The sequence below is a fragment of the Lolium rigidum genome, chromosome 5 (genome assembly GCF_022539505.1).
Source record: "Lolium rigidum isolate FL_2022 chromosome 5, APGP_CSIRO_Lrig_0.1, whole genome shotgun sequence".
NCBI classification, from domain to species: Eukaryota; Viridiplantae; Streptophyta; class Magnoliopsida; order Poales; family Poaceae; genus Lolium; species Lolium rigidum.
The window spans coordinates 5,335,762-5,362,084 of NC_061512.1; the positions used below are offsets into that span (position 1 = coordinate 5,335,762).

General features: G+C 41.5%; 1 protein-coding gene across 1 annotated transcript; it reads right to left on the reverse strand.

Annotated features, from left to right (window-relative positions):
* Positions 1-7,948: 7,948 nt before the first annotated feature.
* LOC124655563 (alpha-amylase inhibitor 0.28-like) lies at positions 7,949-8,419 on the reverse strand. Its single transcript, XM_047194437.1, has one exon. It carries the CDS (start codon positions 8,417-8,419, stop codon positions 7,949-7,951), a length of 471 nt encoding a protein of 156 aa, XP_047050393.1.
* Positions 8,420-26,323: the final 17,904 nt, after the last annotated feature.

The following is a 26,323-nucleotide window of genomic DNA, read 5'->3' on the forward strand; positions in this document are numbered from 1 at the left end:
GGCGCCATATCGCACTAATCCCGAAGAGACGAAGGAGATACGGAAGCAAGTACAAGCGCTACTCGACAAAGGTTATATCCGCATAAGCCTTAGTCCTTGTGCTGTTCCCGTTATTCTAGTTCCTAAGAAAGATGGTACTTGGCGTATGTGCGTAGATTGTAGAGCTATAAACAACATTACTATTCGATATCGTCATCCTATTCCCCGTTTAGAGGATATGCTAGATGAATTGAGTGGTGCTCGCTGTGTTCTCTAAGATTGATTTGCGTAGTGGTTATCATCAAATTAGGATGAAAGAAGGGGATGAGTGGAAAACAGCCTTTAAAACAAAATTTGGTTTATATGAGTGGTTAGTAATGCCTTTTGGGTTAACTAATGCACCTAGCACTTTCATGAGACTAATGAACCATGTTTTGCGTGAATTTATTGGCAAATTTGTGGTTGTCTACTTTGATGACATATTAATCTACAGCCGCAATGAATCTGATCATACTATACATATTCGACATGTTTTGCAAGTGTTGCGTGATAATAAACTCTATGGTAATCTTGAGAAGTGCACATTTTGCAAAGATAAGGTCATATTTCTGGGTTATGTTGTCTCTAAGCATGGAGTAGAAGTAGATGTGTCTAAAACTGAAGCTATTCAAAATTGGCCTACTCCCATGAATGTGAGTCAAGTTAGAAGTTTTCATGGTCTAGCTGGGTTTTATCGCCGTTTTGTGCCCAATTTTTCTACTATTGCTGCACCTTTGAATGAATTGACTAAAAAGGGTGTTGTCTTTGAATGGGGCGTTGCCCAAGATCATGCTTTTGATGAACTGAAACGATTGTTAACTTCTGCACCGTTGCTTGCACTTCCTGATTTCAATAAACAATTTGAGATTGAATGTGATGCTAGTGGTATTGGAATTGGTGGTGTGTTGATGCAAGAGGGTCGCCCAATTGCATATTTTTCTGAGAAATTATCTGGTGCTAAGTTGAACTATCCTATATATGATAAAGAATTGTATGCTTTAATTAGAGTTCTTGAGGTTTGGCAACATTATTTGTGGCCAAAAGAATTTATCATACATTCTGATCATGAAGCTTTGAAATACCTGAAAGCCCAATCTACTTTGCATAAGCGTTTAGCTAAGTGGGTTGAGTTCATTGAGTCTTTTCCATACATCATTAAACATAAGAAGGGAAAAGATAATATTGTTGCTCGATGCTCTATCTAGGAAGAATATGCTATTAACTCAACTTGATGTTAAAATTCCTGGTTTAGAGATACTATGTGATTTGTATGCTATCGATCATGATTTTGCTGAACCATATCGCTTATGTGCTCTTGGTAAAGCATGGGACAAATATCACATACATGATGGGTTCTTGTTTAGAGCTAACAAACTATGTGTTCCGGAATCGTCTGTGCGTTTGCTCTTATTGCAGGAATCACATGCTGGAGGTTTGATGGGTCACTTTGGGCGTGAGAAGACGCTACTCATGCTCGCTGATCATTTTTATTGGCCAAAGATGAGGCGGGACGTGGATAGGTATGTGAAGAGGTGCATTACTTGCAACAAGTCCAAGTCCAAGCTGAAGCCTCACGGTTTGTATACTCCGTTACCGGCACCTACTACACCTTGGGAAGATATTAGTATGGATTTTGTGTTGGGTTTGCCGCGTACTAAAAGGGGCCATGATTCTATATTTGTGGTAGTGGACAGATTTTCTAAGATGTCACACTTTATTGCCTGCCACAAAAGCGACGATACGTCGCATATTGCTAACCTGTTTTTCAGGGAGATTGTTCGACTACATGGAGTCCCGAAGACTATTGTTTCTGATCGTGATGTGAAGTTCATGAGCTACTTCTGGAAGACACTTTGGGGAAAGCTGGGGACAAAGCTAATGTTCAGTACTACTTGTCATCCTCAAACTGATGGTCAAACTGAGGTGGTAAATCGAACCTTGTCACAACTGTTGAGATCCATGATCAAGAAGAACCTGAAGGAGTGGGAAGAGTGTTTGCCGCATGTGGAGTTTGCTTACAACAGGGCGGTACATTCTACCACGGAGCTGTGTCCTTTTGAGGTGGTGTATGGTTTCAAACCCATTACTCCACTTGACTTGTTGCCTTTACCCATACATGAGAGAGTTAATATGGAGGCATCCAAGAGGGCAGATTTTGTGCGTAAGATCCATGTGAAGACTAAAGAGTTGATCGAGAAGAAAGGCAAGAGCAATGCTGCAAGGATGAACAAGAAGCGCAAAGAGATGTTGTTCCAGCCTGGTGATATGGTCTGGGTACATTTTCGCAAGGATAGGTTCCCGAAGCTGCGGAAGTCTAAGTTGAAGCCTCGTGGTGCTGGTCCTTACAAAGTGCTTGCCAAGATCAATGATAATGCATACTCGATAGATCTTCCAGTTGATGAGTTTGGTGTCGGTAATTCTTTCAATGTTGCTGATTTGACACCATATGACGGAGAAGACCTTGGAGCGTCGGGGTCGACGCCTTTTGAAGGGGGGAGATGATGAGGACATCCCTACCTCACTACTACCTCCGTCATTAACAAATGAAGATGAACTCTGCTCGTGAAGCTCAAGTCCAATGAAGTTCGGATTGGACCAATTACAAGAGCTCGTGCGAAGCTACTTAAACAACAGGTGAACTTGTTCCTAAACGATACTTTGATTGATGAGAACTTTATACTGCCTAAGTCCTATTACTTATGTATCATCAGGTATCAAGAGGAGACAAGCATCGCACGAGGAGAGGAGCAGCTGAACATGAAGACGGATGTCAAGAGGGCCGTGAAGCTGGACATGGAGCTGGACATGAAGATATCTCATGGACGCGCGAGGGAGGAGCGGGAGGAATGCGCGAGAGGAGAAGAAGAAGTCCAGGCCGGTCCAGAACCCGGTCCGACCGGCCCCAGACCGGCCAGCCCGGTCCCCGGCCCGGCCGACCGGTCGTAAACCGGCCACCAACCGGAGGAGATTTATCGTACCGGGCGAGACCGGAAACTTCGCAGCTTCCCGGTTTCCGACCGGTTGACCGGACTCACCAACCGGACCGGCCGGTCCGAACCCGGTCCGACCGGACCACGGACCGGACAGCCCGGTCCACGGCCCGGTCGACCGGATCCCGGACCGGACCAGTCCGAGTCTGTCTCGACCGGATCTATTCTGGGTCGGTTATTTTTGTATCTTTTCGACCAGAACTCGTCCCGGACACCTATATAAGTGCCCAGGACGCCCCCCTAGTGGCTTTAGACCACGTTTAAGATAAACCCTAGTTCTTAGTTGTTTGCTCTGCAAAACTATTGAATTTCCTACACCATATTGCTTGGATATTGTGTAGATCCTGTTTAAGTCTTGTGTGATCTGCTGTTCCATTGGGAATTAGACGGTTGCAACTTACCGCTTCGTGGTCGGCGGCTACGTGCGCAAGTGTGTGGAGTTGCGAATATCTTGCGGGGTTGAGAGCTGTTGCATCCGGCGACAGGGACCAATCGAGAGATCTCGTTGCGTCATACAAGTTATCATCCACTACATCGTCATGTTTCTCCGCTGCCATCACCCCGTGATCATCATCACCACCGTTGCTTACTGAGAAGATCGGGCCACCCCTTATAAACCAGCTATCAGGGGAGTCCCTGTTCACTGATAGTGGAGTCAGCCGTTGTACCATTGAACGCTCATCTAGCCGGATTGTGTTGGTTGAATCAAAAGATAGAGCAGTCCCAAAAGGTTGGGGTGATTACGTCGATCTGCAGAGGCAAGTTGTCTCCGTGGAAATCGAGGGAGCGTTGGACGTTATGATTCAGGCCTACACGAAATCTGGTGCTGTCCACAAACGAGCTCGTGTACGTTTAGTGCCCAAATTTTGCGGCATAAGCCAGGAGAAATGTGCCCTTTGTAGTGCTCAGGTAACTATTACCGTTGCTTGGTCCCTCGTTCCAATGGACAATGTGGAGATTGGGTTAGATACATGCAGCAGGATTCTTGTTTGAAGTTTACATCTTGGAGATTTCAGTGTACTCCTTAATATGTTTGATCAGTTTGCTTGTATGTCTGAATCTGTTACCTATTTAAATTGTCCAACTGTATCGACAACAATAGCTTATGCCATTTTTTCTTGCAACCTGTAAGTTATGTTGTGTGTACTTCTTTTTGGACATTATTTTTCTTCACTAGATACGAGGCATTATTCCTAAGCTATTATGAACAACACATAAATTGGGACAGATGTATGCAGCAGCAGGAGGCTTCTTTAAAGCTTGCATCTAGGATATTTCAATGTGATATATTGGAGTTGGCTGGTTCTAAATCGGATAGCTTGTTAAAATGTCCAACTGTCTACCTTCATGCCATTTTATTGCTGTAACACGTGAAGTCGTGTTGTGTGGAGTGCTTTTATTTTGGACCTTACTGTTGTTTACTACTCCCTCCGTCCCAAAAAAAGATGTCGCATGTTTTTTCCAAATTTGGATGTATCTAAACGCAATTTATTGTATAGATACATTCAAATTTAAACAAATCCATGACGTCCTTTTTGGGATGGGGGGAGTTGATACGAGGAGTGGTGAGCATGTATCAGAAAATTCCATAAGCTTTGGGCATAACACATTGTTCATAAGCTCCCTTGGAAGGCTAACTGAACCAAGACATGTATGACGATTTCAGAGTTTTTGCCATATAACCTCTGCTCGAATTAGGGTATTGATAGTGCATGCTAGCACCACATTCGGAAACATGCTTACTGGGTTACTGCCCGGTAACCAAAACCTTGCATATAACTAGAAGTGATTCTAACTGTTTCAGCATTGGACTAGTTTTTGTGGTTGATGATGAGATTTTCCTATGTCTCGTCGGTAGCCATCATCTTCAGGTTTACTGAATATATTTGGCTTTACATGTTTGACCTGTTGTCCACCAATGCATATCTGAATTAAATGTTATGCTATGTGTTTGATGCTAAGAGCTGTCAACTTAAAGTTTATTACTGCTGGATGACATGCATGGTGGTTGATGGTTAGAGCACAGAAACTGTAAAGTGGAGTAAAAGTAAACTGAAGATGTACTTTTGCAACCATTAGGTGCACACACGATGGAACCGTACAATATCGTTTTGTGCAGGAACACTCAACAACTGCACGCTTAATTTATTAAGTTGGGAGCATAAGCGCTCAAACAACAAAAATCCTACTATTACAAGCCAGCACGGGACACAACAAAACTACCATAACGCAACATTTTAAGGATTAAGCACATGCATTTTTTTTTTTTTTGCGAAATCAGCTTCTTTTCATGATGAATGCACCTGCTCGTGGTGGTAGCGGATCCTTGCAAATCCAGCCCAAGCAGTGATAACTGCGAGGGGCCAAAGTTCACTCACAATCAGGGAAAACACCCTCCATAACAGCAGGGCCATTGCCACGATTCGGCCCTTCCTAACACATAATGGGCGTGCAAGTACAGCCCATTTGATAATCCATTCCAGATTCTTATATACCTGAACAAGAGGTGTAATCATCAAGATGACAATGGCAGTACCACGAGTAACCGGAGCTAGCACCATATACACGGCAAGTGAAAATGCCGCGACCAAGCTTGTGCGTGAGCTGAACATGAACATCACGGATATTTGAAAGTTGATTCACGGATATTTGCATATCAATGCTGCATTTCATCCTACATGAATATTTAGGGTTCTATCAGCTTTTAAAGGCCGAGCAAAATGGTTCATTTGGCCCAAACAAATGGCTTAATTACAGGTTTGGCAGATAATTTGATTCAGAGAGGAATAGCAATTCTTCAGTATGCCGATGATACCATTTTATTGATTCAAGATGTAGCTCAACAAGCTGTCAATTTGAAGCTCCTGCTTTATATCTTTGAATCCATGTATGGACTGAAAATTAACATTTTTTAAAAAGTGATCGAAGTGCTGATGATTCTGGAAGATGATACAAAACATAATTTCTATGCTGAGCTGAGTACTTGGGGACTCCAGTTTGTGCCAGGAGAGCTTCTGTATCTGATATGAGATTCTTGGGGGTAAAAACTAAGAAGAAAATGAGTGGATGGATTGGAAATTCTATGTCCATTGGGGGAAGGGTGATTAAGATATATGCTTGTCTTGCTAGCACTGCTGTGTATCAGATGTCTTTGAGGCTCCTGCACAAGTCAAACATTGAACAAATTGATAAGCCTATCAGGTCTTTCTTTTGGGCTGGTAGTGCTAACAAAAGAAAATATCATTTTGTCAAATGGAGATGGATTTGTAAACCAAAACAGAAAGGAGGTCTGGGAGTTAAAGACTTGTTCAAATTTAACATTAGTTTGATGTGCAAATGGTGGTGGAAACTGGAGCATGATACTGACCCTTGGCAGGACTTTATGAGGCTGAAATATCTAAGAGGTAAAGAAATTTATTATGCAAAACTCAGCCTGGAGATTCTCCACTTTGGTCTGACATGTTGAAAGTTAGAGATATATATCTCTGTGGCAGAAGGATGAAAGTTGGGAATGGAGCTTTAACTAGCTTCTGGGGAGATTCCTGGTATAGCACCAGTCCTCTCAAAGATATGTTCCCAGTCTTGTTTGATATTTGCAATGATCAGAACATCACTATCGCTGAGGCAACGGTTATGGGTTGGAGATTCTCATATAGGAGATGGTTGACTCCTGATCTTATCATCCAAGAGGCAGCATTGCTTCAGTTGATGAATCAAACACATCTGACACAGGATAATGACTTCCCCAGATGGAAATGGTCAAAAAATGGCAATTTTACTGTGAAGTCTGTATATAAACATGTGTGTGGCTGTGGAAGGGACAGATCCTTTAGGCATCTCTGGAAGAGAAAAATACCTCTTAAAATCAAAGTCTGGCTTTAGTTGATTTGGCATAATGCTATTGTTACTAAAGACAATTTGCTCAAACGAAATTGGTCCGGGGATTCAATCTGCCAGTTCTGCAATGAGCAAGAAACTATCAATCACCTCTTCTTTGGTTGCTCAGCAGACAAATTTGTTTGGAGTGCTGTTGCTACTTCAATCAATTCTCCCACCCGCCCTGGAAGTTTCTCACAATTTTTTGGTGGTTTCCCCAATTTATTCGTGCAAGTCGTAATACACAGATAGCTGGGTTGGCAGCTATCTGTTAGGCCATCTGGAAGCTTAAATACAGAGCTTGCTTTGAAAAAAATCTAATTAGCTCCCCTCTTGATCTAATTAGTTACGATGCTGTGTTTATGAACTACTGGTCAGGTTTGCATGGCGATCAAGATGCTTCCGATCTTCGAGCGGGCGCTGATGGTCTCTTACGATTTGCTGCGGCGGCTGGAGCTGGAAATTCTTCCTCTGGAAATCCTGGACATGCTGATCAACTTCGGCTGGCAGATAAGAAGCCTGATGATACAAATGATGACACCACTTCCTGATGTTGATGGCCGATGATCCGTCTTGTTTTTGGCATTCTATTTCCTGGCTCCCCTTGGCTTTAGGCAGGGGTTTATGTTCTAAAAACTGTTCTGGTCCTGTAATCGTTTCTTTCCTGAACACTAGTATTAGGCGGTGATCCCCCCTTTTGCTATATTACTGATGTATTTTCGTTATCCCCCTGGTAATGAAAATTCGATCCTCCTGACGGATCGTTTGAAAAAAAAAAGCTTTTAAAGGCCGAGTGCTCAACCGAAGTTGTTTCCATTTGTGCATGCTCAGCGTGCGGTAGTGTAGTAGCCGCCGGTGAGGTGTTACCATGCGAACACCCTAGCTACGTCCAATGATGGGTTGGAACTGTGCGAAAAGCTAGCACCAACGAGAGACAGAGGTGAAAAACGTGACCTAATACTTTTTTGCATCAGTAAGTTGCACATCTCACAGAAGAAAGTTCACATTTATTCATGAGGCATCTGACATACACCATTTTCTTAATCTTGTGCACAAAACACAAATTAAGAAGCTGCAGAGACTAGGCGTCTGGAATCTGGATACGTTGCCCAGTAGCAGACATCTGTCCTGCCTGCGGTGGGATTGGGAATAGGCACCTTGCAGACCCCAGGCACGCTCGCCGCCGTGAGCTTCATCACCTCCTTCCGGCATCCTGGGAGCACCTCCGTTCTCCCCGACGCGCCGAGCTCCGCATACATGGTGCGCAACATACTGCTGAGAGCCCCGCACCTGCACCAGTCATTGGTGATGTCGGCGAGCTGCTGGCAGCAGTCCCTTAGGACAGCGGCGGGCACCTGGCTGCCCACACACTGAAGCTTTACCACTGCCCGGCAGCGAGGGAGCGCATACACCGGGAAGACTAGCCCCGGCTTGCACCACATCCAAGGACCACTGTTATCGCTCCCTGCATCCGCCATGGTTGTTCCCACCAGCATGCATAGCAGGAGCACCCAGGGCATGGTCTTCGTCGACATTGTTAATTCCTCCTTCTATATCCAATTTAATTAGTCACTAACGTACGTATATATATGGATCTCTGGACAAGGAGTTTATATAGCTAGAGAAGGCTAAAGAGGTGTAAGGAAACGGACATAAACTGTTCGTGATCTGTGTTGGTGCGGCTTGTGCGTGCACGTCGCCGTTTGAACCCAAACTAGTTTGTTAAATGTCAGTATATCGACGAAATTAGCTACGTCCTTTGTCCATAACTCCATATATATGGCAAAGGGAAATGCAAAGACGTCCAGCGAATGAATGGACATAAAACCCCAGCTGTGAATCATCCGATCTGCATGAGTAGGATGTGGGCTTGTATATATTAGGGATGCTAGCTCACAGGTCACAATTAATTTTCTTCCAAATTCCACGAGTGTCATGAGGATCTGTTCGCATAATTGTCAGCTTTCTGGGTGCCCCCATAATTTGTTGGTGGATCCTAAATTAATCCATGCAAATAAAATAAGCAATGCATGATTCATCTTGCCGGCAAGGTAGGTGAGTATGTCCACCTTTACGTGCGGAAATCATTGAGAAAACAAGAAAATACACATATCAGTGAGAGGCCAATGAGTTTGTTGGAACAGAAATTGTGGGCTTTTTTGTATGAAGCACTCGAAGTATACAGCAAGCCGGTGTTCAGATTAAATAAATCAAAACAAGTGAATACACATATCGATGAGTCCACCGGAGTTTGTTGGAACAAACCTATTTTTATTTCATTTTAGGGATAATTTGCTACGAGACACGCCGGAATATGTCATGAGGATCTATTCGCATCTATATTATCATATTGGAGTTGGCCTTAGACTAGTCATAGTGGGGAGTAACATAGAGTAGTAACATACACTATGTTACTACCTTCATAGTGGAGAGTAACATATGTGTGGTGTCATGCAAAATAATATTTATTATGTTGTAGACTCATGTTGCTTTGGAAAGTGTGATGTTATGGTAACATAGCTAGTTACCACCTCACTCTCTTTCATCATTTATTATCATGCCATGTCACCAAAATGTTTTGAAATGTGTGATGTTACTACCTACTAGTTGAATGCCCGTGCGTTGCTACGGCCCCTAATTATTTTGTGTCATCAGACAAGTCACAAGCCCAATTATAGCACATCCCATGCTCTTGTACACATCTCTTACGATTAAAATTGATTGTAGAGAATATGTTTTCAATTCTCACTAATATTACCACAAGCATCCTTCAAACTTCAAAGAATCTGTGCAAATATCCTACGGACCCACATTATTATGGTTATAGTTAGCTCAGATTGATGTATCAATTAATGTTGATCAAAACATAAATAAAATCATTTGTTAATAGCAAGCGCAATAGCAGATTATTTGTTCACAAATTAGAAAATATTTTAACCAGAAAAATAAAAGGAACATAGTTAACAATATTAGTGTGAGACGCAAAGTAAAAAAAGTTTGATCAGCGCATGATATTATACTTGAAGTGGACCAAATTACACTTATGATCGAGGGATTGGACAGCTATATTTGTATGATCATAATGCCAAAAATCCATGGAAGTAGGAGATGCAAATGTGAGAGAGATATGGTAAGCAAAACAATTCAAAATTATTTTCTCTAACGAGAAAGCATATACAGAACTGGAATAAGATGACAATTATGTATGTCCTAACAACATGAAGTTAGATTACTAAAGCTCTAGAATGTCAGCATTAAGTATTCTTTATTTTGCAAACTATCAAAAGGTAGTGATGAAATTCTCTACCCAACATCATGATTACACAACCAAGTGATTCAAGTTTAGGAAACCGGCCATAGAGGGTTTTCCTCGACCCCAGCAAAAATAAAAATAAAAACAGCCCAACAAAATGAGTTCAGAACCAGAACAATGAAAATTCTTTAAGAAATCTGTGCAGAAATAATCAGTGTGTAACAGTAGATCTGTGGTAGAAAATAGAATAACCTGGAAATAAAAACAAAACCTTGTCTTTCTGTAGATTTCCTTTGCATAACCCCGCATAATCATTTCGCCATTTAATCCATATATCTCACATCAAATAATTGGATGGATATCTATAGTCAAGTTTCACCACATGGGTACCCTGCAATATGCATGTTTAAATTTCAGCATTGTACAAAGACAACAACAATGGTTTAGGCAGCTAAGCAAAAATACTTGCACTTAATGTGAATGGTTTAATGTTTATAAATGTCTTGTGTATTCGATCAACTTGCAACAACCTACTTTTTAATTGCGCTAGCTAATGGTAAGCATTGGTTGTTGTATATGTTCTTTACCATATCAAGAGACATCAACTAAATTTCTTCTACCTAGCAATCTCATTGGAATAACTTGGCTGTAGCTCTCTTAAGAAATGTGCTTCGCATCAACCAAAAAGTCATCAGATGTTAGCCTCTTTGATAGTGGAGCTATGGTATGAACATCACCTGACAAAGCATGGAGAAAACAAATTGGTACGCTGGTGTGCAGAATATGAAGTGGCGTTCCTCAATCCAAACCTGAAACAATACCTACTGAGTGTTACTTGTCACCAAATTTTTACTAAATTCTAATTGCTCTAAGTGTTGATCTGTCCTTGGTTTCTGGCCATACAAAATGGCTTTAGTGAAAAAAAAAACAATAACAGTGATAGCTACAACCAACAACCAATTAACTCCAAGAGAAAGAAATAACGATTGTAGGATTTAGAGCAAGAACTGGAGCATTAACTGATTTAAGACCATAACAAGAAAAGAAAGCTACGACAGCCGCCTGTCCAGCATCACTATGTATAGAGAGATAGATGGAGGGACGTCAGAGAGAGAAAGGGTATGACGCCCGCACTCGCCCTGTGCTGTCGGCCAACTTCTCATTGGCAATGCTACAAAAAATACTCACTTAGCAATTGGTCATGCTATAGTGCAAAAGTGTAAGACATGTAAGAGCTCCTAAAAACATGTCTTGGCCAAGTTATAAATATAACTAATTCGCACAATTGATAACCACAAGTAAAATGTTGTCAACCACAATAAATGGAAAAGGCATCCATGCATCTAGGTGGAGATAGAAACATAGTACCTCCGTTCACAAATAAGTGTCTTAGTTTTATCTAGATATGAAACACACCTTAGTTGTAGATACATCTGTAGCTACAAAAAATTGGGACACTTATTTTTAGACGGAGGGAGTATGTAATAATGAAACATCCTGAGCTGTGAAGTACTATTGTGTATTCAGCTAAAATTTTTTTGTATAAATGCTCTTATCTGGGGATCCCTTAAGTAACAAAAAATCTCTCATCAATTGTTGGAATTACATATGTGCGCAGTTCAGGATTTCCAAATTTTAAACATGATCGATCCATGACCACTGCAATTTTCTTGTTCCAAATTATAACCTCCTGGATATTGCATGCCTCCATCTGGCATAAGTTACAGAAAGGTAAAATCAACTTAACATAAAGGACATGACTTGTAGTAGCGATTCATATTCGAAAAACTCAGCAGACATGCATGACACCTTTCTTTTTCTCGCGAATAAATAAAGTTAGTCCAAATAAATAAATCATACGACCAACTGATGACTGATGAGAGGAATAAGGAATGGCTTTAGTACCAGAGTGCGTTGATGTTTCTCCCTTTTGTTGTATACTGAAGACATTAAGCTAAACATCTGCGGTGAGCAAAAGAAACAGCCGGAGCATCTGAAAGGAAGAAAACCACTGGAGCATCGCGGCAACCATGTTGGAGCCGAAGCGTCAAAAGAACACATCCAAGAACACCTGCGCGGCGTCCGACTACCTCTGCACTCAGCAATTGACCGGCTTCTGATGGCGTAGCCGTGTATACTCCGAGGAACGCCACCGTGTCACCAGGCGACATAGTTGGCAGGGAGCAGGACACGATGCCCCTTTGCCACGGAACGGAGGGGACGCCAAAACACGAAGGAAAAGAAACGAGGAAGATGGAGCTGAGATAGCGCGGATCACCGACGATTATTTGTTGGAGGTTCTAATCGGCGGGAGGGAAGCTAGTTTAGGCAAGTAACAATTTGATTGATAGGGTGATTAATTAAGGCTAACGGTGAAAGGGGAGGTCAGGATGCAGTATAAGTAAGAGGAAAAAAATTATATCTCATTAATTGCACATCAAATCCCTAATTTTATGGTGATTTCTTTAGAGCTTACCTTTTCTTTGTGGTGGAACCTCTGTACCATTGGATGGATACAGATCGACGGTCCGGATGCTTATCTATGAAAGTTGTTTAGGGAAGTTTTTGGGATCACCTAACCACTCGGCATGCAACCACAAAACTTAGACATAATGAAGATGGTAAGAGTATGTTATCTCTCTCCCTGGTTTTCCTTTTCGTGCCGTAAAGCTAGAAAAAGGAAGTTGTGGCCAAATCGTAGAGATTCCTTGCATTCACTCAGTTAACTACGCGTCCCATTAATTTCGCGCCCCGTCAATTTTGGAAGCTAAACCGTGATTGATACTTTGAGGTACCGGAAAGTAGACATGACGCAATGGTAAGTAGATTGGAGGAAGCGGAGACCGTGAGATTTAACCGAACGGTCAGGATATTCTCAATCTCATCACCAAACGCGTTGTATGACGTACGACCAACTGAAATATAATAGTAAAGATGTTACTCCCACTATGAGTAGTCTTAGGTAGTACAATGCGTTTGGTGAAGGAGATTGAAAACATCCAGGCCATCAATCTATATCCGATGTCACACAGGTTCCACCACGAATAAAAGGTAAGTTCTAAATAAATCACGGGACAAACAGAAATTAGGGATTTGACGTGCAATTAATGAGATGTAATTAATATCTTTCCATTAATCCTACCGCTGACCTCTCCCTTCCATCGTTAGCTTTAATCGTGCTATCAATCAAATCTACTACTTAACAAAAATAGCATCCCTTCCACCACATCCCTACCCAGTGCGCAAATGCACCGCTGCTTCCCTAGACCAATCTTAAGGGTCAACCACAACAGAAGCAGTCGTCGACCCTTCTCTCGGACATCTTCTAGACCATGCTCTTTCTCTCTCGAGCTCGTGGTTCACAGACTACAACGTGACGATGGCCAGGTGCCTGTCGCGTGTCCCGGAGATGAGGTCGCCCCGGCTGGCCATGTCGTGGAGGTGGCAGACACCCGCGGCGTGGTGTTGGACGTGCCCAAGAAGTCCACCGATCGGGCGCTCCTCTGCGGTGGCCACGCCTACGACTGGACCAACGCAATAATGTTGTGGAAACAGTAGCACACGGCGTTCCATTTCCACCCGGAGCAGCACTGGACGGTAGGTAATACGTCGCCAATCGCCATTTTCTCTATCGTGTTCAGTCTGCTGAAATCCATGTGCACAGCTCATGGCCATGGTGGTACGAGATCAACGGCGTGTGGACCAGCTCCGCGACTCAGCTTCCCGATGACATGATTGTGATGCTCTACATTAGCTTCATGGAGGACGACGTACATGTGCAGCTCCTGGGCGAGCCAGCGCCGGGGCCGGAGTGACGCACCTGCTCAAGACCTCCCTCGACGACGACCGGAAAGGCTAATACGCCATTGGCACCTATGACGCCTGGGCCAATAGGTGGATGCTAAACGATGCGGTAATCGACGTGGGGATTAGGATCCGCTACAACTACGACAAGTTCTACATTCTATGATCCCGTGGGGCGGCGGTGCATGCTCTGGGCGTGGATCGGGGTGTTCGACAGCGAGCGCGGCGACATCCTCAAGGGATGGTCGTCCCTCCAGGTAACAACAGTGCACAACCTTTCGTTTCGGTTCATTTCATTTCGTGTATTTCGATGTACTTACTGCAGTAGTTAGGTGAGATATACACAAAACCTCCTGTAAATATTTCACGAGAACGAACTGAACGAGACACCGATGATCGATCGAGACTCGAGAGAGCTTTGCACTGTCAACAACAGAATTCACAGCATGCAACATTCTGTGCTACATTTGAGAGAGGGAATATTGCCCAACAAGATAGAAGCGCGCTTACTATGATGCCCCTCTGGCCTGATCCATGGATGACTGTACAAGGCCCTGTCCCAAAAACTACGCTTTAAACCCATGAACCTGTTACATATCCTGGAAAACGCTCATTGACTGTTCACCGGCCACGATGTGTATGTGGGCATGTAACAAAGCAAGTTGTTCAACAAATTGTTGGGTAGGTCGTGCTTCCATTTATCCAAAACTAGCTGCACGTCTCTTACCATGCTTAATCAAGCCAATTGTCAAAGGGACCCATCAGGATCTTTACGCATCCAATAGGCTGGCGCAGAACTTGAATTGATTCTGGAATGCCACATGCGAATTAGCAAATTATTTTCCTGATATGTGACCGCGACTTCTCTCTGACTGTTAGAAGCATCTTGGTACCGTAGCCAGTAGGCCGGGAGGAGCCAGATGCTCCAATCGGGAGGGTTTTACATGTGTAGCATGCTTTGCTTATGCAGTTGCATTTTGTATTTACTTGACGTCAAAGTATTGTGAATTTGATTTGCAGTCCACCAAAGTATGCGTGAATTAGAATGAGATCAGAGAGGAGAGCTGAGTAACTTCTCACATTTTCCTCCAAACTCTTCACCATAACATCTTAGAAATATTTTTCCAGGTAAGTGAATATCTCTAGAAATAGATACAAGTATTTTACGTTGTTCCTTTAAACATAACGATAAAGCATTCATCTATGGGAATGCATCCGCCATGTTATATTTTACATTATGCTCTAATGGGATGATAAAGTAGTGGTTCATCTAATATGCAGGCTCGGTATCCTACAACGCATTTATTTTCATGTGAATTATATGTGCTAATAAAAAGCATTATTTTGCAGGATGTTCACGAACAGAGGAATTTTTTGGTACGCTTGCTCAAGTACCATGAAAATGAAGTAGAATAAAATATCATTTACATTGTACTACACTATCTAAGAAGCATTGATGAGTAGATATTTGTTAATACAAAATAATTAGTTGACGTTTTATTTCATATTCAAACGACGCCAATTATACCGGTTATCAAAATTTACTTCAAACTGGTACATTGTTTTGCATTTTAAAAATATATTGTACGTTCTTCATGCATGCTAATTTTTTGTATTGACATGTTGCAAGAAAAAATGTAGTTGTAGCAACGCACGGTCATTCAACTAGTAATTGGTAGTTTCTCAGTGCTTCCACAATTTGTTGGTTGATCCTAATTTATTCCACGCAAACAAAATAAGCAATGCATGATTCATCTTGTTGTCAAGGTACCTATGGCCACCTTTGCTTGAGAAAATCATTAGGTGTGCCGATGAACCACACAGATTTAGCATATTTATTGTTAAAATCAATACAGAGGTCGCTGCTAAATTTGTTATAGGTCGCTGCTGCCTGCTGCTTCGATCTAGTCCTCAAGATAACTGCCGCCTTAATCCTGTTGCATCAACGGGCCACGGTCGTTGCCATGGCGCGAAAACAGAATACGGCAGTTTCCCACGTACTATACTAGAGAAAAGGTTTTTAAGACAAAATACGTGATCATTAAAAGTCAGATTTTGGCCTTTAGAAGTCATTAATGACCACATTCTGGTGGTCGTTAGTTATCGTTATAGGCTCCGTCGCTAAAAGTTTAACAACCACAAAATACTTTTGGCCGTTAATTTTCTAACGAACACACATAGTGTTGTCCCTAATTGTGAGGTAACAACGACCATAATTTTACTTTTAGCAACCATTAATGTTGTCATTACGAATATTTCCATGGTCACCGAAATACTCCGTAGATACATCTATATTAGCACATCAAGTAATATGAATCGGAGAAGTATTTTTAATGACCAAAATTTTCCTATAACGAACCACTTTTAGTCGATATAACTAACCACACATAGGCACCTGTAGAATCATCAACGGTATTTTATGTGGCATGCAATATTTCAAGATAAGCAAGTAAAATAGTTTAGAAACAATTTGCCCAAACAACTAATAACCACTTTTTTTTATTAAAAGAAATAATATAGATCGAGATAATCTACACACATAATTCAGGTATTAAGATAGAATTCACACTACAGGAATCGCTGAAGCTGCCGACGGCCACGGGCCCTCAGCGTATAGGGGAGAGGCCATCGGCGTATGCTACACCGAGGGCTGCCACCAGCGTAGCACCTCGGCAAAGGTCCGCCTCGGCAGATACCACCCGGCCGTCGGCGTAGGGACGAGAGGCCGACGACCGGCTCCACCCCTCGGCATACGGGCCCTCGGCATAGGATGGCTAGCAGCGCCGTTCGTCTGACGGACGCCAACGCCTACACTGACGGCCTCCTCCTCAGCATACGTCTAAACGTGGCACGTGTCGACACACTCGGGGCAAGCCTGGCCTTCCTCTACGCCGACGGCCACCCCTCGGCACAGAACATGCTACGCCGACGACTTTCCCCCTCGGCATATCAGTATTTCATACTGTCTACGTCGCCTCTACGCCGATGGCCAGGCCGTCGGCATAGGACGACCATTTGATCCTAGGCACTGCCTATGCCGACGGCAAGGCCATCGGCATAGAGGCAGCCATTTTTTTTCTTCTTTTCCTGTTTTGCTCGTTTAGTAGCAGCAAAATTCACATACAAGTTCAGTGAAACTTCACACAAGCAAATACACATAACATGAAGTGCAAGTAGCAAATAGATATCAGAGTGTGATAACATCATCCAAAATGAACATATGAGTGTCATAGCATGAACTAGAGATACACATTGGACTGCATGTCTAGCTCGAGGCCAAAAACCCTAATGCGGTGAAGAGTAAAGCGGGCTGGAACCGAGCTCGAGACGGCTGGCAATGTGTTGCGCTCCAGTAGAAGCTGCAGAAGACCCACCAGGAGAAGCACCGGGAGAATGAGCACCATGATGAACCGGTGTGCTCTCACGCCCACCCTCCGAGGCAAGGAACGTCCCGTTACCTACATGTTCCCTAGATGTTAGAAACTTGCGAGACAAAAGAAAGATGTAACCAATGGTTTGGCGAAGAACTTACCGGTGTCGATGCGTAGTATGTCCTAGCGAAACTTTCCCTCGACGGCATCAATGACGCCAGCCTTGGAAAGGGAGGCTGCTCCCCTAGCTCCAAGCTCTGCTTTGCAGAAATAAAGCATAAATTAGGGGAAAGTGGGACTGGTCATCATTTGCAAAAACAAGGGTTCAAACTTACATTTAGATACGCCATGTAGTCCGTGAACTCCAATTGGTGTTGCTGAAAGGACACCTGATATTCTTCATAAGCGGTATCGAAGGCCGCCTCAAAGTCAGGCTATAATTTCACAAACAATGAATCTTGTCAGCACTTAGCCATGCATGAAGGAAAGTCACAAATAGGATGAAAATGAGAAAAAACTTAAATCGTGTGTGGATCGCCGAGGCTGGCGACGAGGCGGGATAGGGGTTGTCTTTGGTGAGGCCCGCCTTGAGACACGTGAAGGTCGTGGTGAGGGTAGGCTTAACCATTGTGTTAAGCATATTGAGACGGCCATGCGGCAACCCTCTGGACGACAGACCAACGACTCCTCGTCGATCTCCGCGCTCATGGGGTCATCCACCTCCAGGTGACGATGCTTCACCATCGTGCAGTAGTTTTTGGCATCCTCGGCGTAGGTGCCGAAGTACTCGGGGAGCGAGGGTTGAGGCTTTGAGAGATCGGGCTTCTTCATCTGCATCTTTTTATATACGACGTCAAGAATCTCCTCCCCGGGTTCTTCCTCTGCCACCTGCATCACGAAAATAAATGTTATGCGTATCAAGTATGAACATGACGGAAAATAAATGTATGCAGACAGTCTTCCCCTTGTAGGGCTCATAGCTACGATTTCCCGCGCAGTGTGTTCCACCATCGCCTCGGTTCTCCGTGTTCCGCCTCACCACGGCTGCAAACTCCTCATCCTTCCCGAGCCAGCTCGTCCTAATCTCCTCCTCCCATGTGTCGGCATGCGGCTCAGCCCACTCGGGGATAACCTGAAAATGCAATACTCAACTCAATATGATGCAATTGCAACTTAGCACCAACATAAAATCTCATTGATTTTGTACTCACCGACATGTACTCATCCACCGTCATTGCGTACTGGGGATTAGGAGTCTTACCGACATTGTCTTCCTTGTGGACCCTCACGCCTCTCTTAGCCCAAAAATGACTAGCGGCCTTGACCTCATGGTTGTATCACACCTGCGGTGCCAACTTCTCACAAGCCCACCGCAAAGTCTTTTTCGCCGCCTCCTCATCCTCATCGTCCACACGATAAAATCACTTCAATAATGCATAAAACAATTATGAGAGTCACGAGTTAGAACATTGGGGTCATCAAAATGTGAACGAAGCTCGAGAAATATGTCTTACACAAAACTTGGTGGCCACGGCCTCAGCAGCTGCCCTTTCTTTGTTTGGAAGTACTTACCCACGTCATCATTGACTTTGATGGCAACACTTCCTCTAAAGACAAAGTTATTAATTAAAGCGGCATTCTGGAGAAAAGCCTTTCATCCGGAGTATTGTTGTAGAAATGACCATTTGACCTTATCGTAGGCTTTTTCAAAGTCGATTTTGAGGATAATCCATTCAACTTTTTGCGATGCATCCCATGTATTGTCTCATGCATGGTCACAACTCCATCTAAGATGTATCGACCTTGCATGAACGCAGTCTGAGTTGGGCGCACCACGTGATCAGCCACCGAATTGAGTCTAATAGTAGCAACCTTTGTGAAAATTTTAAAACAAACATTAAGAAGACAAATTGATCTAAATTGTTGAATCTGTTCTTCATCATTAACCTTTGGGAGCTAGATGATCTCACCAAAGTTGATACGAAACAAATCCAATTGCCCCACGTGAAGCTCTTCAAACAACTCTAGTAGATTTTTTTCTTATATCCCAGAATGTTTGACAGAACTCAGCCGGGAAACCATCAAGCCCTGATGCCTTGTTATGTTCCATCTGGAAAAAAGCCTTCATTATATCCTCCTCTGTATATGGGCCAGTAAGAACAACATTTTGCTCTTAATGATCAATTCAAGTGAAACTTCAGTCACTTTGACAAGTTCTATAAAAAAATTATATCCATGGATTTTAGAAACATTGAATGAAATACACACATCTATTTTCCTATCATTTGTAACCTCTAAATATGGGATGTTACAAAGAAAGACTAGCGCGATTAAAACCTGAAAAAAGGAAACAAAACTAAATGCGGTGGATAATGAACATGTACTTCAGCGGTGGAGGACTCCATTGCGGATTGAGCAGATCAGGTGATAGGACCGCTGGGGGATGACTTGAGAATATCGGTACTAGGGAGCGCGGTGGCATAGGTAGTGGGTCTGTTGGGACTAGGGAGTGCGGCGGTGTAGGTACTAGGGACTTGGGAATATTTTTGAGAGAACATCCAAAAATATTTAGGGTTAAGAGGGTAGATAAGAGAGGGCGGCAGCGTAGGTAGTGTGGCTATTGGGAAGTGTGTTCCATGGATTATATAGGAAAAAGGAGGGGGATACTATTTGTTTTATGGGCCGATGAGTAAGCCACGATCTATGGGTCCCCCATTGCCGAAAGGCCCTAAAGTGCGGCAACTAGGTTGTCTTTGAGATCTAGGCTCCCAATTATCAGTATATTACAAAATTATGATGATACGAGTCCCTCTATTTTGTTATTTACCGGGTACGGAGATTAATTAAGCTCCGCTAAAATAATGTACACTAGTTAAGTGAAGAAGACATGAGGAGAACCATATCTCACATCATAACAACAAGCTTAAATATTTGGCAGTAAACAAACAACAAAAGAAGAAGAATATCACACATCTTAATAACTTGCTTAATTATTCGTTAAAAGAAAAACAACACAATAGGAAACACATCGCACATCTTAACTACTAACTTAAATATTCAATACAAAATGAACAATAACATGAACACGTCACACATCAGTACTACTAGGATAATTATTCGGCACAATACATACAATAGAAGGTACATCGCACATTTTTATCCAAGACCTCTAGCTTTTTCATTAGCGGCGGCAGCACATCGGCCATATTCAAGCACATTGACTTAATCATATTTACCATATATCAATTTTCCTACCTGGCTTCATCTAGGATTTGCTGAAATTACTTGTTGGGGACATTGATTTCGTTTGCTTGGGCAAGGTTCCACATTGCCAGCACCGCACAAGAAAGCTCCAGCGAATATGGTCCTTTGATATATTCCACAAAGTTACGCTTAGGCGATTTATAGTGGCAACCCTTGAACTACAGACCGGTGTCCAAGCCCTCGTAAGCCACAAGACGACAATTAAATAGGTTGTAGTCGCACTGCCACCACATCTCATCCATTAAATTCCAATTCTCTTTATGGATCCACCTAGGCACTTTTCTGTCCTTTGAAAAAAACCCAAATATTCCGGATCAATTTCAAAAAATACAATTGTAACAAACCTCCAAGAAAGGCCAAAGATTGAGGATAATGTACGATAGTGTCACTACGCTCAAGTCCTACATCGATCGGCGTCATCATGTTCTCATTGGTGGTGGCACCACTGCTGCAATTATTTCATCCGCCGAATGAATCAAAGGTTCATCATAAAAATAATCTGGTATGGTTCAGACAATTATGAGTGGTGGTTTCATTTGTATGAGTACTAGCTGAAGGTATATATAAATAATTGGTAATCAAATAGCTCATCCTGGTGAGACATACCAGTCACCGGGGTGAGATTTACTCGTGTTGCACGCTTGACTATTCACCAATGTGAACCCATTTCAACATCGTAAACCATGCACATCACAAATATTAATTCATCTACACCTCTAGAACGGCATAATGGAACACCTCTCTTGCATGCCACCTACCATGGCACCCAGATGTTCCTGTATGTTTCCTAATACGCCGCTTAAATGGTCGCACACTTTTAAGGGTGCGATGAAAGGGTGATCCACTAGGTAAAAAAAAATCTAATTTTTTGCTTGTGTCGTCCAAAAAGAAGTGTCGGGTGTGGCCATACATTTTTGTAGTGAACCTTTTAGTGAACCAATGGAAGCATCCGCACCAGTAATAGACAACATACTAGACAATGGAAAAATATGCATTAAGTTGTTTACATTTAATTTTGCATGCATCTTAGAGATATTAGAGATTATTTAATTTTTGTTGATACACTAAAAACATAACAAATACATGTCAAATACGTAATAATGCTATTGTATTAATCATTTCATCATTTTTCTTGCTTATTTCTGAATTGACCATGTTAATATCTTTCTTGATTAAAATAATACAATCATGTGACACAAACCGTCAACAAAAATAGACACTCACACAACCTATTGTTTGGTGGTATGTTGACATCAGTATCTTGATATATATGCTATATGATCGGATGTTTGCAACAAAACTTATATCGGGGAGAATGATACTTTATTTATATATTATTCCATGACCATATTTATAGGTCACATACAGAAAAGTGCTATTTGAAAATTTAATATTCACTCATGAAATACATCACCAGTAATAGCCACTCGGTGACGGGGATGTTGCAGGAACTTGGGCCCATGTCACACTTGGAGGGTAGGTGCTTGGCCATGTGCACCACTCTAGCTTTCTGACCTTCTTGAGATGCAGAAAAACCACCGAGCTCACCTTGAATTGTTCTCGAGATAGCCTTGCAACGGCACTCGCGGTTCCATTTGTCCTAACTCGTTGGCAGCACTCGACTACGAACCTTCTCACAACTTCTCTTCATCCTAGACCATGGCCAGGTGATCGGCATATATCTTGGTGTGCAACGCTCCATTAGGTAATCCCTGCAATAGGCTAGCTTCGTTTGGTCATGTTCACATCGATCAGAACTGCCCATGGTGGGAACTTCTGCACCCCATTGCCCTGCACTCGCACTAGGACCTTCCACGTCCCCACTAGGAGCTTCCGCATACTGTGCAAAGGCAGTGCTCACTACGAGAGCAAGAAAAACTAGGATGAAGAATGTCTTCATGTTTTTAGTGCGGTATTAGTGGTGGTGAGATGAATATGTGAGAAGATGATGCTCTGTACTTATAGATGAGGTGAGATGATTTTTGTGTGCCGTCATGTATATCTTTTTTCTAATGCTTACAAATTTAGTTAGACATTGATAAGATTAGGTTGCCAGCTCACTGAAATTGTGCATGGTTCTAAAATAGATGGTGTTTCTTATCCTGAATTTCTCCTTTATCAAAAAATACTATAAGTAATATTGTCCCAAAAGCTTCACCCTATTAGCTTTTGTGAAACGGAATTTGTAGTTTTCTATAGGTTGTTCAAGAAAAATATACACCAAATTGTTAGATATTGTATTTTACAAGTTAGTAATACATGATAAGTGATGCATCTAGGCATCGTTATGTTCTATCAGGGTCTTGCTTTCTCTTGAATTTAGAATTATATGTACCGGTGAGATGAATAGTGTTTCTTGCACTATATCTCCTCCTTTCTGACGACATGGCACGAGTAATGATGTTTGACACCTTACTTCCATGCTTTTGGTTTTGTATTCTACCACCGAGTCATTCGGTTCAAAGTTTCAGTTTTGTTCTCTTGTGAAACAGAAGTTGTTAGTTTGTGTAGGTTGTCGAAGATGGGTTGGATGCTCTTTTCCAGCATGTTTCACATCTGTTAGGATTGTGTATTCTACATTACTATTAGATGATAAGCAATGAGTCATCAATGTGTCATTCTACTATCCATATTCTTGTCGTATTATTAAGAACCCAGATTCTCATGTCTTGTTTGACATTGATTTTTGTTGTTCTGTGAAGCTGCATTTGTCATTCTTGTGCACATATATAAGGAAGATGTAGCCAAATAGTATATTTATGCTAAAATAAACAAATCACCAATAGACACAACCCATACATATCGTGAGTGTTAACTTTGTAATCTTACATATGTGCATTTGGAAAGTAGTTGTAGCATCTCAGCATTAGATGCTAGAAATAGATAGGAAACACATATGTTCATTTTATTCATGCTTAGAAAATATGTGAAATTTTCACGCTTTCAAATAGAACTTATCAAAGTGATTGAAGTTTCTCTTGAGTTGATGGAATTGAAGTAGATCATCAAGTTGAGTTCTAGCTATAAACTGCCATGTGACCTTTGCTAAAAAAATGGGTAAATATGATATGATCTATGGGTTAGCTCAAATGGACATAACACTAATACCAAATAACATTGCTTAAGGATAACATACCAGATCATTTAGAAGTTCATAACGCAGTATTCCTTGTAACAACACATTGATACAAATTAAGTGTAAAACAAATAAGAAGGAGAATAACCATGACTTGATATACATATTTTCCATGTCTTTATTCCTTATATGTTCTTACCATGATCCTCATGGTATTTCTTAAACTAAATTCTTGGCCTCATGATAAGAGAACCAACACAACTCCTCTTATTAAACCTTGATGATTCCATTCTTTCCTATTTAAAATCCATCAAAGTTAAACCCTATAGAAGGGAGAAGTCTATACCTACCAGAGAAATATTATCAACTCTTGAGTTGGAACCTAGGATATAATCCATTTCACTTTGAAGTGGTAAGGTAATCCAATACTAAATGGAATAGAACCATATTATTGACTTTGATAAGTAAAGAGAAGCTAGTCCAAAATAAGCTACTCCCATCGATCCATAATAAGTGTTGGGAACTTAGTATAAAACTTGTACTAGTTTAGTACTAAGCGACACTTATTATGGATCAGAGGGAGTAGTCAAGTTGAACTTAAGCTGATATGATCAAAGGAACATTGCGATAATGTTATAAACCCTAATGATAGCAATGCTCATGTAAGAAAGTACAAGGTAAGTGTTACACCCAAGATACTAGCTTGAGCAAGCACTTTATCTTGGAGGTAAGAGCTAGATTTCATCAGTGGTATCTTTAGAAGCCAAAACCATGATACTCGCAAATGAGTGTTGATCATAGAACTCTTAAGAATAGATAAGAAAGAAGTAAGTCAAATCCTAATGAACTATGAGCCTCAATATTAACTTGAGAAATAATTGAATGTCGATAGTAGATAGTAGTAAATAAAGATATTTAATGACAAATCTTGAAGAATTGGAAGTGAACATCACAAGAAAGGATATCAAATATATACTAATGATAAAGTAATTTTTCATGTCAAGTACCCTAGTGTGATAAGCAGATATCATTCTTCACAAGAAATAATAGGAAATCTAGTAAGAAGCATCCAACTAAGTTCTTGTTTAGCTTGGAAAATATGTTCACTCTAATAACATCTCGAAGCTATACATATCTCCTTGGAGTGGGAGCTAGACCTTCTCATATTTTATTACATTTCATCTACACACTTGGAAACCTAATCCATTATTCCAATTCAAGCTTATCCTTAGCCTTGTAATCATCACAAAGCCCTAACATTGTGTATCCTATCTGAATCCAAGAGATTTGATCAAACAACCATTATTGGAGCTTAACTCTAGTTGTAAGTCAAGTAAACAGACCATAAGTAATGGGGTGCATCCAAACCTTAATTCTAAATATATATACACCAATAATGACAATGGAAATGACACTAGGAGACTTATATGCCATTGGAAAAATATAAGAACACAAATAATGTTCCTTACAAACATATTTTCCAGTAAGAAATAAAGTAAATATAATCATATACATTTATTTTCTTACAAAGGAATAAAATATTCTAAACTATCCCTAAGAGTTATCCAAAGTCATATCCACATAATTTAAAACACAAAAATACTGAAATTTGAAACCATATGTATTAGGATGTCCAAATATAAATTCTCACAATATTTAATAAAAAAGCAATGATTCACATAATAATATTTTTCAATACATGAATATGAAGCACAAGTTATTTCAAACAACTTTAAGGAAATTCAAACATCCAACCATCTCAAATAGAATTGAAATCCAAGTCCAAGTTAAAAATAGATAATTAGAAAAAAATAGAGAGAGCAGCAGCTTGTTGTAGCCCAACAATGGCCCAGTCCACGACTAGAGCCGTTCCAGCCAAAAATATTGTTTCGCTATATAAACTGGTAGGACCCACCAAGAAGAATGACGTCGTCGTCATACTCCTTTGCATGTCTGCCACCACACCTACCACCGGCACATCCTCGCCGACGAGCTCTACCACGTCAGCTGAACACAACCTCCTCGGCGTGGACAAGTAATACTCGGCCATCCTTATCTGCAAACCTCCGCAAATATCGTGCATCTCGGTAGCTTCCACCGACGTGACGTCACCGCTGACCTCACCCATTCTATAAATACACTGGGAAGGCCGCCGTGCAACCCTAAGGCCTTCCTGCCGTGCAACACTAAATTATGTTTTTCCTGAAAGGTTCATGCACCTACTAGTACATGTAGTTGATGTGGTGGTCTAATTAGCAACTCTAAAAACCCACTTCCGACTTCTCTGTTGGCCAAAGAGATTAATTGACCACAGTTCCTCGAATAGTTCTCAACATGATATGGACACTACATTTTTCAACTTCTTAACCAGATAACTAGAAGATACTAAGATCATTATTAAAGACGTCGTTTATGTAGAAGCTGATCTTCTAGTATTGTCTTGGTGGTGTCAGTGTTGCTGTTTCAAGTTATGAATCTCTGTAGCGGGGTCTCTTTTTAAAAATTATTTTCTCTTTTTTTTTTTGGCTGTGTCCATCCTTTATGCCATTAGGTTATGATGTTGTTGCAGAGACTAGAAGTAATTGGTATCTCCACGATATTAATATATACTCTTTATCGAAAAAGAAGATACTAAGATACACAGACCTGCCTTTCCAGTGAAGAAGCTCAA

What these genes read in the sequence shown, in the direction of transcription:
- LOC124655563 (XM_047194437.1), bottom strand. Translation starts at nt 8,419, where the DNA reads ATGTCGACGAAGACCATGCCCTGGGTGCTCCTGCTATGCATGCTGGTG.